This window comes from Lissotriton vulgaris, chromosome 4_1, assembly GCF_964263255.1.
Source record: "Lissotriton vulgaris chromosome 4_1, aLisVul1.2, whole genome shotgun sequence".
NCBI classification, from domain to species: domain Eukaryota; kingdom Metazoa; phylum Chordata; class Amphibia; order Caudata; family Salamandridae; genus Lissotriton; species Lissotriton vulgaris.
The window spans coordinates 2,018,182,979-2,018,196,340 of NC_141691.1; the positions used below are offsets into that span (position 1 = coordinate 2,018,182,979).

General features: G+C 50.8%; 1 protein-coding gene across 1 annotated transcript in view; it reads left to right on the forward strand.

Annotated features, from left to right (window-relative positions):
- Positions 1–13,362, forward strand: part of TONSL (tonsoku like, DNA repair protein) — a 419,298-nt gene that overhangs the window by 142,583 nt on the left and 263,353 nt on the right. Inside the window, exon 8 of the mRNA XM_086966418.1 lies at positions 10,750–10,895. Coding sequence (XP_086822544.1) covers positions 10,750–10,895 — 146 coding nt within the window. The remainder of the gene's footprint in view (positions 1–10,749; positions 10,896–13,362) is intronic.

The window sequence follows — 13,362 nt, forward strand, 5'->3', positions numbered from 1 at the left end:
CGGTCTCTTCCTCTGATGTTTACAATCTAATAAGCGGTCGAGAAGGCCCTTTATTGCAATGCATTAGGTCTTACATTCGCAAGAGTTTAAGCTGTTAGTTTTGTAAATTACAATGCCTTTGATTTATGGTTTAAAACCCACAACATAAATAAAAGCCATTATCATTTACAATGCCAATAGCTCAAACTTACGTGAATGCAAGACTTATTGCATTTCAAATGCTTGTTTGAAAGTGCTGTCTTCTTGCTTAAAAGCCAATTCTATAAAAGTGAACCCCTTTAAACGATATTTCTGCTAGATGTTCAATAAGCACTGCTTAGTGTTTGAGGTCTCCCTCCTAACAATTTGTGGTAATTACTCACCTTCCCTCTGTCTGCTGTTTGGCAATGCAGAGGGAATGTGCAGAGTCCTGATGCTCTTCCAGCCTCTGTGTGTTTTGTTCCATTATACGTATGTTCGGATTCCAATATTAGATGGCAGGACTATGCACAGCAAGTGACTCTGCGGAAGGAACAGGCAATGGTTAGAGTAAATAGCATTTCCCTTCCTGAACGGATGCCAAATATGTTCTCTGCTTGGAATGTAAGGCCTTGGATGCTGAAAGGAACAACTGTACTACAAGTCTTCAGAGCTGGCTTTTGCTTTGTAGTCGTTGATCATTTCCTGACTCCTCCCTGTTACTGGTAGTAAATTATACTCTGCAGTTGTCTTAGAACCTCTAGCTCCATGTCCCCCTTCTCTTCCAAACAGTCACTCGGTCTTGATCAGGCCCGCCATTTAGAAGGTTCAAAGTACCCTGTTAACACGAATGATGTTGGTAGAGTTAAGTTAAAGACCTTTTCTGTCCCTCTCCCGCAATGGATATTCCTCATCCTAAAGTTCCTACCTCGTCTCCCCCCGATTAACACCAGCCGCAATAACATTGTGTACGTTTTCTAAGACTTACCCTACTAAGGGGGTACTTGCCATTTTTGACTTTTTTGTGTTACTTCACATTTATAAACCATACTTTATTGAACCCAAAGTTCTCTTTATGATGTGGGCTAGACCTCCTGATACCAGCAGGTTCTGCTGACACTTACTCACCCTGTTGTTGGTCTCGATGTGATAATACTTAAACCTGTCTCCCCCTCACCTCGTCTGTCTTCTGCAGATCATCAGTCTCCTCTCTCCTTTTATCACTTTTTTTTTTTTTTTAATTTTTATTTTTGTCGTTGCTATCACATGGCATAAAATGACAGTTATTCGTTCAGCAGAGCAGCCTCAACATTCAGCTGCCTACGATCAATAGAGCAACTTTTGCATTTTACCCCCCCAACTTAAAACTTGCTACTTCAAGGGTCAAAGTTCACGATCCGGCACAGTAGTCCAGTGTAACATTGGCGTGTCCATGGGCCTCTAGCCACTCTGAACGCATTTAGTTGTAATAACATTCTCGCCTGTATTTACAGTTCCCAAGTCTTTGTGACAGGCTCCGTACCCTCCATCCCTCCCTCCCCCCCACTACTCAAGATCCACCTCATCCCCAGAGCTGTCCCCATCCTCCTCCTCAGGAAGAGGCTCACAAATGTCCCCCCTATATGTGTTCCATGGTGACCAAATTCTATTCCATTTGCGTGGATTATGTCTTTGTTGATACACAGCCCTCTCTGTCACCATAAGCACATCCATATTTCTGCACCATTGTGCCAGAGTTGGTGCCTCCAGTGCCCCCCAGTTTTTTGCAATATCACGCTTTGCCATCATTACGCCAATTACCACCCAACTCTTCGCATGTAGTGACAAGTCTGTTGGGCCCCACACATTTAGGAGGCAGATTCTGGGATCGGGCGTGAACGGGTTCTGGAGGGTTTGGCCGATCGTGCGTGTTACACACCTCCAGTAGTTCTGTATAGTTGGACAGGTCCATAAAGTGTGTAACAGTGTACCCTCCTCCCCGCAGTTTCTCAGGCAATACGGGTGGTCTGCTCTGCGTATTTTATGTAGTGTCGTGCGGGTGTAGTAGACCCTGTGCAGTATTTTAAATTGGACCAACCTGAATCGGGTGGAAATACCTGCTTCCCTGGGAGATGCCAGGGCTGCGTTCCATTCTGCCTCGTCCATGTCCCCAATCTCGTCCTCCCAATATTCCTTCAGTTTTCCGAGGGGATCCGGCAGGTTGTTTAACAGTTTGCGGTAAGTGAGGGAGGTTGCACTTGACTCCATGTAGTCCGTGAGCAATCGGTCCTCTAACGGAGCCGACTCCGGGAGTGTCACACCTGGGTCCAACACTGACAAGAGTGCGTGTCTAATTTGTATGTATCTATATGTTTCGGTCACCTCAAGGTTGTATTGCTCCATCAGGGTCGCAAAGGAGAGCACGCCTTCCCTTGTCCACAGGTCGCCCACCGTAGAGATCCCAATGGTGTCCCATTGTTCAAACCCTTTTGAACTGCGCAGGTTACCGAGGGCTTTGGTATCCCATAGTGGCGTGAGTTTAGTAATCACTCCCTCCCATGCCAGCCGTCTTTGCGCTTTGTGCCAGATGGCTACTGTGTGTTTGGTAGGTCCCTCCAGCTTCCTTGCTATACCTTTGTTGTAGAGTGGGGCTAGAAGGGTGGATGTGCCCAGTTGGCGTCTATCCGCCTCATACGCGGGGTCGTCCTGTGCTGCGTGGACCCACTGGTTGATCACCTTGAGGTGTGCGGCCCAGTAGTACAGTTCGAGGTTGGGGAGGGCTATCCCCCCACTATACCAGTCCCTAGTTAATTTCACCTGCGCAACCCTGGCTGGTTTGTCTCCCCACAGAAGGCCGGATAGTTGTGCCGACACTTGACGGAAGAATGTTACGGGGACCATCGCTGGCGTATTCTCTAATACATAGAGGAAGCGCCATCATTTTGAAGAGCGCTGCTCTACCCAGGAGTGTCAAGGGGAGATTTTTCCAGAGGCGCACGTCTGATTTTAGTCTGTCTAGCTGGGGCTTAAGATTCAGTTCAAGGAAGGTTGAGTGGTCCCTCGTAATCTGTATCCCTAGGTACTTAAAGGAGATGTGTTCTATGAGCAGGTGGCAGTCCTCAGGCAGGGCTGGAAGGTCGCCCTGCACCATATAGAGTACGGACTTGGACCAGTTAAGTTTGTAGCCTGAAGCTGCACCGTGGCGTTCGCACAGTGCCAGTAAAACCGGGATACTGTTCACGAGGTCCATGAGGTAGACGAGCATGTCGTCGGCGTACAGGGATACCCTATCCTCCCATCCACCTCCCCACTGTATGCCTTTCAGCAGCTGGGTGGTTCTGATAATCGTGGCCAGGGGTTCTAGCACTAGGGCGAACAGTAGTGGCGAGAGTGGGCATCCCTGTCTCGTGCCCCTTGCCAGCGGAAACTCCCTTGAAATATGTCCGTTCGCGGTTACCCGCGCCACGGGATCGGTGTACAGTAGTCTGACCCACGATATGAACGTCGGGCCAAAACCCATGTGTTCCAGGACCGCGAAGAGATAGTGCCACTCCACCATGTCAAACGCCATTTTGGCATCCAGTGACAGTACCGCTGCCGGTTCCTCCAGTTGCGGGGCTCGGGCCAGCACTCCATGCAGCCGCCTCAAATTCAGCGCCGTGCTCCGGTGTGGCATGAAGCCCGACTGGTCTGGGTGTATCAGATGTGTTAGATGGGACAGCAACCTGGTGGCCAACAGTTTCGCAAGTATTTTACTTTCGGCGTTAAGGAGGGAGATCGGGCGGTATGATCCGCATTCCTCAGGGGGCTTGCCGGGCTTAGGTATCGCGACAATTGTGGCCGTGCGTTGGTCAGGAGGCAAACGGCCTTGCACCCGACACTCCTGGAACATACCGAGCAATGGTACGGATAGCGTTTCGGACATGAGTTTGTACCACTCTATCGGCACACCATTAGGGCCTAGCGCCTTCCCCGGGTGTAGCGCGGTTATGGCCAGCTGTATTTCTTCCGCCGTCAGGTCGGATTCAAGCTCATCCCGTTGGTCTGGGGAGAGAGTGCGGACCGGCACTCCTATGAGAGAACTCTGTGCCATCTCTCGTGTGACCACATATTCAGGGGAGTACACGGAGTGGAAATGGTCTGCCAGGAGTTCCACTATCCGTGCCGGACTGGTTTGTATCTCACCACTAGGGTCTTTCAGTTGGAGAATGGCCCTCTGACCTCCCCGCGCCTTCTCCAGCCACGCCAGAAGCTTCCCTGCTTTATCCCCAACGTCATACACCCTGCTCGTAGTTGCTGACATATTTTCTTTCACCCTACGACGCAGAAAGCCGGTATGACGTTGCTGGGCTAGTTGGAGCGCATGTTGGGTGTCCCCAGTCGGGTTCCTTTCGTGTTCCTGTGTTGCCTTGTCTAGCTGGTCCTCTAGGCCCACCAGTTCCTGACGCTGTGTGTGTTTGTGCTGTGTGATCACTGAAATCGCCTGTCCGCGGAGTACTGTTTTGTAGGCTTCCCACAGGGTTGTAGGCGAATCCACTGATCCCACATTCTCGGTGAGGTAGGAGCGTGTATTTCGTTTCAAAGCCTTGGCTATGCCCGGTTCCCTGAGGTAACCCGGGTAGATAGGGTAAACTCGTCTGTATGTCCGTTCCTGGTTGGACAGTGTCAGTGTCAGCGGGGAGTGGTCGGAGACCCCTCGTGGTCTAATCTGAGAATCAGTGAAAGCAAGGAGACCCCCTCCCAACGTCAGGAAATAGTCAATCCGCGATAGGCTGTCGTGGACTGCCGAGTAGTATGTGTACTGCCGGTCGTCTGGGTGGAGTCGCCTCCATACGTCTACTAAGCCCTGCGCTTCCATGAAGTCAAGTAGTTTGGAGTGTCCCGGTGTTTGTGTACGCATTGGGTACCGGTCTAGGGAGTCTTGTGCCACTGCATTAAAATCCCCACCCATTACTAGGTCCCCTTCTGGAAGGTCTAATAAGAATTTCCCCAGTTCCGGGAAGGCTATGGTGTGTAATGCCGGCGGAATATATACCGACACCACGTTGAGCGGTTTTCCCTCCCATTGCCCGTGTACCGCTGCGAAGCGCCCTTCTGTGTCTACTGCAGTTGATTGGGTTATAAACCTGGAGGAACGGTGAATCAATATCCTGGTGCCCCGGGATCCCTTCGTGAACTCAGAGTGGACTAGCATACTATAGCCCTTCCTGTCTAGGGCCTTTGTGACCGTGCCGGTGAGGTGCGTTTCTTGTAGCAGGACCAAGGCGGGGTTCAATCTTTTTATGCTTTGCAGGACCAGCCCTCGCTTAATTTTATCACCCAGACCCCTCACGTTCCAAGACATGAGGCATAACGGGGCCGCCTGCCCTATATCAGTGCCCTCCCCCACCATGGCCGGGTATGTGGACGGAAGATTTCTGTGCGTGGAGGACCAGAAGGCCCGTGTATCGTAACCTCACCATTCTGTGTTTGTGTGCCCTATCGTAGCTATCATGACCCTGTGTAGAAACGTAGAAACTAAGAACCAGAACCCCTTCCCATCCCCAACTCCCCCCCTCCCTGCCCCCCTGCTCAACGGACTCCAAACTGCCCGCCCCCCAAACTCAGCAGAGTGCCTGATCCCAACCCATAACATAGTACTTGCTCGCTGGGGTGAAGGTTTCTCCGTGGTCAGCGGCCCCCTTCCTCAGCTGCGGAGGCCCTTCCACCCAGTGTCCATGGCGGCCTTGTCATTTTTCTTTCTCCATCGGTTCAACAAACTATTGCAGTGATTCATTGTTCTCCGTCTGCACTGTCCTCTTGATGTTCGACCAACGGGGACTGGAGTTCTATATCTTCGTCGTTGGTTTGCGAGCCCTGTCGGGAGCCTGCAGTACGGTGTCTATTCTGTCTGTTGGAGCGACGAGGGAGGCCCGCTGTCCTCCATCCCTCCAGCCAGTCCCGCGCCACTTCCGGGGAATCAAAAAACCAAGTCTTGTTGTCGGCTACGACTCGAAGTTTGGCTGGGAAAAGCATAGAGTATGGGATTTCTCTGGCTCTCAGTTCTTTTTTCACTTCAAAGAAGGTTCTCCTCCTCCGTGCAACCTCGGCCGTGTAGTCAGGAAAGAATGCAAGTGTCGCGTTCTGGATCTTGATGGGAGGCGAGTTCCTTGCTGCCTGTAGGATGGCGTCCCGATCCCTGAAGTTGAAGAGTCTTGCTATTATCGGTCTGGGGTTAGCCCCAGTCTTAGGGCGCCCGCCCGGTACACGGTGCGCCCTTTCCACAGTGAAGAAGGCGGAGAGTCCTTTGGGTTTCAGAGTCTCTTTGATTAGGTTCTCCACATAGAGGTCCATCGCCCTTGTGTCTTCCGATTCTGGCACACCTATGATTCGTATGTTGTTCCGTCTCGAGCGCCCTTCCTGGTCATCGAGCTTGTCGCGCAGTTCCCTGTTTTCTTTCGAGATGCGCTCCATGCTGATTTGCAGCTCCGACACGTCTTCAACCAAGGATTTGGTTACCACCTCCATATTATTCACTTTCTCCGTCATCTTGTGAAAGTCCGCCCTTATAAGTGTGATCTCGGCTGAGATTGATCCCACCGTGGCTTGTACCTGTGTGAGGGCTCGCATGACGTCTTCAATGGTCGCCTTCTTGCTACTGGTCACTTCGGCCGTCTTGCCCGATTGTGGTTTGGCTTCCTGCGAGGGAGAGCCGGGTTTTTCGTACGCGAACCGGTCCAGGCGCGTCTGCGCCGCCGCGTTTTTAGGCCCCTTGCCGGCCATCTCAGCGTTTCTCGAGCTGACTGGACCTTATGTAGGCGCCGCTCCTCCCTATTCTCCACACACAGCCACCCGGGGGGTTGTCCTGGGGCACACGCTGGGTGCCGGAGCGAGGCGTAACGTCTGAGAGGTGCTTTGGTTGCTGCGCCCAGTAGTGAAGTCAGGCTGGACAGGGCGTTCGCTGTATGGTGGCGTGGGGTTGCTGGTCAAGTCCTGGACTGGTTTGTGGGGTAGGCAACTGAGGACTGCTGCCTTCCGCCCCCCTGCGGCTCCACGTGTGCCCCCTCTTGTTTGTGGCCGTCGGGACTATTGCTTGGGCCCCTGGACGTTGGTGGGGGGGGGGCCCGAGTCACTGCCTGGTATATCCCACTGGGCGCAGGAGGAGTACTCCGTGCGGGCGCTTTCCTGCTCACAGCACCCAATCCTGGCGGGGGTGTCCCGAGGTCTGTTTGGCAAATGTGCTCTTTGCCGCCCAATGCGCTCGGGGGGAATCGCAGTGCGGTCTATGAGGCCGCGCGGGTCCTCTGTTGCCCTCCCCGGCGCTTCGGTCACTGCTGCCCAAGATGGCGGCTGCCGCCTCGGTGTTTCTGCTCCGCGCGCCGGCCTTCGCTCGCTCCTCACCTCAGAAGGACCCCCCGCCTGGAATCACGGGCTCCTGATGTCCGGCGATGGTGGCTGGGTGCCCCGGTCTTTCCGGCCGTCGCTCTTCGTAGCCGGGCACTTCCGGTAGTTCAATGCCGAGACGGGCCACTTCCTGCCCGGCCCGCCGCTTACTGTGGTCCCCGGTCCGGATGCTGCGGATAGGCCCACACGGGGGACTGTCAGAACCGTGGTTCCCGACCTCGGATTGAGGTCGCGCTGGTCCGGTTAGCTGCCGCCCGGTCCTGGGCTTCGTTGCCTTCCCGCCTGGGAATTTTAGACAACGGATGGATGTCCGGATTTATCTGGGAGCCGCTTCAAGCACGGAGCTCTCCCTCTAGGCTGCCGCCATCGCCGGCTGCTAGCCACGCCCCTCCCTTTTATCACTTTTGATGCAACCTCTACTTTTGACCATATCAGTTTCTTTCCATTTGTCGACCTGTTGTGCATCTAAGCTGGACTGCTTCCTTATCTTGGGGGACTGTAGGGCTTCTTAGGCAAATTGAAGATGAAGTCAGAGGACAAATTGTACAACAAGCTATGCTGGGGAGAGGCTGCACATTCATCACACCAAAGCTGCGGCTCTTGCGGCATCATTAGATTCTGAGCCTGTTCCGAGTCTGGTCCTGGCTCGCCCTGAGTTTCCCAGGCCATTGTTGATCCAATTGCATGTAGATGCATCCCTGGAGGCCATGTGGCAACTGTTCTGGATGAATCTTACTCGATCAGGAGCACCTTCAGGCCCCTAAGAGCTTTATGAGGCCCCAGTTTGACATTCAGTGATGTGAGCACTAACCGATCCACTCTGGCGCCAGCGGTCTCGGTAGTGCCATCTGCCCCGAAATAGACTCTGATTCCAGCAACATCAGCATGGGTTATAATTTTGACTCCCATCTCAGACCAGGAAATGATTTTGGACTGAGACAGAGCTAGTCTCATTATGAGATCAAAAATGAGCAGCCCCCAACTTTGGAAGATCACCAGCCTCTCCCTTGCAGCCAGCACTATAGGGTACTAGAAGCCTTGATCACTTTATTGGGACTCTGACCCCTTTCAAGGGCTTCAAAATGTCCCAAGCGACAAAGAAAATGAGGAGGGAGCTTATGACTTACTTCCCCGTAACTGTTGTGAATTGACACGTCTCCTGAAACTGAGCTGGGCTTTCCACCTTCATGGTAGTAGTCTGCAGAGCAGCAGAAGTAGTATATTTACAACTACCTACAATAGAAACTAAGAATAAACTAGTTATTACTGACTGGGCCTGCATTCTCCGAGCCCTTGCTGCCATTCGACAAGGCTTGACAGAAGCCTTGATGGAGACCTGGTCTAAGCCATGTCGACCCCACCTGTAGGTTGCCCTGTAGCTAGGCCTACCCGTAGCAATGTGGGCTACCTAACCAAAATCCGAAAAGCTTGGTAGCTCAGGCATCTACTAGTATTGTGATCCAAACTTGTTCCCCATTTGGCCGCTAAGCAGTAAATCTACGCACATCAAAGCCTTTAGGAAAAAGAGTCTTTTCTTCTGCCAACTTTACCTAATGGTCCATGAATGCAGTTTTGTGGCTGAGTCAATACACACATATCCTCTGAGACATGGCAACCAAGGTCTTGCTGGCCACTAAGGAGTTTTGTAATGTCTCTGTTCTCAAGATGGAGGATGGCCACAATGCAGCCAATTACGTCTTAAGAGGATGTCTAGACCCCATGGGTTGTGTTAGACATGCTATGGGCACCAGTGTGGTGATCCGGCGCTATGCATGTATGTGTGGTACAGGACCGTCTCAGGCCGTGCTGGCTTCCCTAAAGGACATGCATGTCAGTCGCTCCAGACTTTCCAGTGGAAAGGCTGATTCTGTGTTGGAATTCTTTAAAGACAACTGTACTAATGCACATTCCCTGGGTCTCTCCTCTCCACTCGTCTGTTCCAATAGCAGCACCTGAAAAGCAGAGGCTATTCAGGTGGTCTCACTAACCACCAGGGACAGCCCTAACACCCTGTGCAGCAGCCAGAACATCCCTTTCAGGCCACAAAAGGCTCTGTGATGGCAGAGGTCATGCACAGCACCAAGGACAACAATCTTCCCCCTCACCTGCTACGACTGTGGCCAAGCAGTTTGTTTTCTTCTCTCAAGGTCCTGCTCGGGTAGCAAGAGTAAGATGTTATTTCACTTCTGGCTTGTCATTACATGGGATCCGTGAGTGCTGCAGATAGTTCAGATAAGATAGGCCATGTCCCTCATATTTGTCCCACCCTCACACCCCATCTGTTTTAGCTCAGACGTCTGCAGATCATGCTGCTGTCCTTCTGCAGGAAGGTAAGTTTTTTTTGCCCAAAGGGTCTATAGAGCAAGTTCAGAGGCAGAGAAATGCGAGGGATGGTACAGTATAAAAGTTAATTCAGCTATCAGACAGCCAAGATAGGACAAGGGACATTAACTACAATACCATGCATGTACCTTGTACTGGAGAAAGAGGGAAGTGGCTGCCATTGTTTAAAAGGGTAAATGCTTGCCACACACATTTATTAGGGTTCCTTGCAGTAAATCAGTGCCAGGTGAGTTTCGTTCAGCAACGCTTTACCTTTGTATTGTAGTTAGATTTATAAGGCGCGCAGCTACCCACAAGGGGTCTCCCGGCGCCAATAGAGTAGTAATTACACTTCGCAGTGGTTATTGAGAAAAGAGCCAGGTTTTAAGGTCCCTGCGGAATTTCAACAAGGATGGTTCAAGTTTCAAAGAGAGTTCCACAGCCTGGGGGCAACACGGGAGAAGGAGCGTCCACCCATTCTCGTCAGCTTGAAGCGTGGAATACAGAAGTTTCCAATGGGATGAGGATCTAAGGGGGCGGGACGGGGAGTACTGTTGGACAAGGGACGGTAGGTAAGCAGGAGCCAGGAACCTTTGTCAGCTGAATGTATTACTCCAACAAATGAAGAATGAAGTGTGTAGCCTGGGCTCATGCGTTGTTACTGCTTAATCTACTCTTCTGGCTGCTTTTTATTCATGTGTTACACAACCGCTCTGCGCTTTACATGGATATCTCGGACCACTCTGGTGAGCGGCCAGCACTCTAGTTATTTATACCTACGAGGCCAGACTTATTAATTATGGCATTTTGTATACACCTCCAGCAACACCTTATGTAGCAGAATGCTTTTAAGACTTGTGCATCAAGGCATGCAGTGCAGTTGTTTGACTTTGTTAATAACCTCTGTGTTTACTTGTAGCCCCATTTTTGTTCCATAATCTCTTTTTTGTTTACCATTGGTTTCTTCCTGTTTTTTGCTTCCAGTCTCCTCTCACCAACTCTTCCTCTCCTGTTAACTAGCAAGTAAAGCTCCTAGAATTGATCTAAACTGGAATATGGCAAGATAACCTATGTCGTCTACTGTTGTTTTTTTCCATACGTTTGCAGCTATTAAAGGGTGCCACCTGGAAGAACGATTGGCAGATTTGGTAGAGGGTGACCAGCAAGTAGCCTTGTCATTGAACGAGCAGCTGGGAGATCTCTTTTGTAAGGTTCAGTGTTACCGAAAGGCAATCGAGCACTACAAAATGCAGGTGAGAGCTCGAAAATGTATGTGCATCTTTTCTTTGGGTTGCTTTTTTGATGCACTAATGGGCCATGAGTGCTTCTTTGAAGATTAAATAGCTCTTCATAGAATTTAGTGGCTCACACCTTAGAAGGTAAATCTGTACTACAAACCTAAATTGTGTATGCTTAAACAAACAAGCATTTTCTTATGTTATGCCGGTAGAGCTATGCTCAGGTTACGGAGCTGCATTTCAGGTTGCAGATCCTGTTGGCTCATTCTCTCAACTTCCAAACCTTACAAGTAGCACCGTATTAACACTTTTTGAAATGTGTTATTGAAGAAATGCAGGGCGAAATCAAGAAAATGTTTGCCATAAGTTGGCAAGTATACCCAGACTTCGGTCCCTTCCTCACTTTGTCACTGGATTCAAGCTAGCCTGGCTAATGAGGGGTGTTACCCTGAAACCGGTCCCAGGATGCTTGTTTCTGGTCCAGGGAAGACCTGGCTTTGCAGTTCGGGCCGGACTGCTCCGATGAGGAACACGTTGAAGACTGATTTGAAAATGGCTGGGTCTGAATTGGGATGGCGAAGTGAGCTAAAGAACGATGATGGATTCAACCCAGATCTGTGACTGGGGTGAGTGTGTGAAAAGTTTTAGCGCTCTGTCCATCATCTCCTTTTGTTTGCTTTGTTCATTACTTTGTTTTGGGGGTGGGGGAACCGGAGTGCGAGGATGGCACACAGGTATCCCCCAGGTCCTGACCAAGACTGTTGGTCAACCCCTTTGCCGACCCACTCCTGGAAGCATCCCGGACTAATTGTCAGCGTATGCTTGAGGGGAAATCCCCCCCTTAACACCTAGAGCACCTTAGTGAGTGCGACACATAGCCTACAACACTCACTTAACTTTTTAATATGCACCCACACTTCTTACGGTCCTGAGGAAAGTCCGAATTAAGAGAAGGCACTGGCTGAAACATGTCGACCAACACCGGATGTAGGAGGTCGTAATTCCGCCACCACAACATCCATCCTGCCTTGTTTTTAACCGCTGATAGGGGCCCATTCATTAAAATGTAATTAGCCCTCGGGTATTGGGACCCCTGTCAAGCCGTTTTAATCTCACTTCACCTTTCACTACACTCAGTAAAATACCTGCTCCGCTGTAATCAGGCGTTGAAGCACACCCGGGACACATTAGGTGTCATTGGGTGAGCCCGATGATGAAGCATGCCACCAACTAGGTTGGTGGGTGAGGGCTTCATGAGGACACCAAACAGGTGCCACCTGACAAGACATTTCAGAGCCCTATATGCAAGTCATAAGTAGCTAGTTCTTTTTGATACATATAAATATCCCTGGGGATATCGCTCTTGATACGTAAGGAACTGGGTCTTTGCCTTGATAATAAGGATGATGAAATGTTCTAACCATCTTACCTCCCTGGGCATTAAACAGAAATGTAGTGCTTAAAACCATAATGCGCCAACTGGGGCTATCTGGTTATGCTAGACTAGGCCCACTTCAGAAGTTCAGGTTAATCTTGATGTGTGGAGCAGAGAAATCGCTGCGTCGTGGTCGATCCTTTGGATGTAGGCGATGCGTCCGTACTGAACCATGTAAAGTTGGAGATGCGTTGAAGATATAGGTGATGTGAAGCGCTGACACAGAAACGCTGTACTCGATCGTCGCAGCAGCTGCAATACGTAGTCATCGAAGGAGATACTCCAGTTCCGAGCAGCCCAACAGTGGCAATGCGTGGATCTTGGCAGTTGCGGCCCTTCATACCCACTTCCAAGCGCCCAGGGCTGGATTGGCTCCACTTGGCAGGGCAAGACTCTCAGGTGGCAGAGTTCAGGTTCTATAGGTAGATTGGTTGGCAGTCTTTAATGTCCCTGAAACTTCAAACAGGAGGTAAGCCAGTAAGCCCTTTGAGTCACTTTGGTTCTGGATTGGAGAGATGCAGATTCAGTCTTACTCACTCCCAGGCATAAAGGGCAGCAGGTCAGCACAGCAGCGCAGGAGTCCAGCAGAGTGACAGTCCTTTCAGTAGCACAGCAGTCCTTCCTGGCACAGGTTCAGAAGTGTGGAGTCAGAGGTCCAGTTCTTAAACGCAGTTGTGCCTTTGAAGTGGGGGAGACTTCAAAAAGACGCCTTTGAAGTGCACCTAGTCACTGCCCTTCCTGCCCTGGCACATGGCTCAATACTGGGGGATATGTAGCCCTTTGTGTGTGGGCAGGATACAGCCTATTCAGGTGTAATTGACTCCGTTCTTGCTCCGCCCCTCCATCAATCCAGTTAATGGCCCTAAGCTACCATTATGTGTTGCTATCTAGAGCAAGGCTCTCCAACCTTTTCTCTAGGGAGAGCTACTTCTGATCAATGAAAATAGCCCTGAGCTTCTAATGACTTTGATCATTGTTACAGTAGTGACCACATCAAATACGACCACAATAGTGACCACACCTTGCATGATCAGATTAGGGACCACC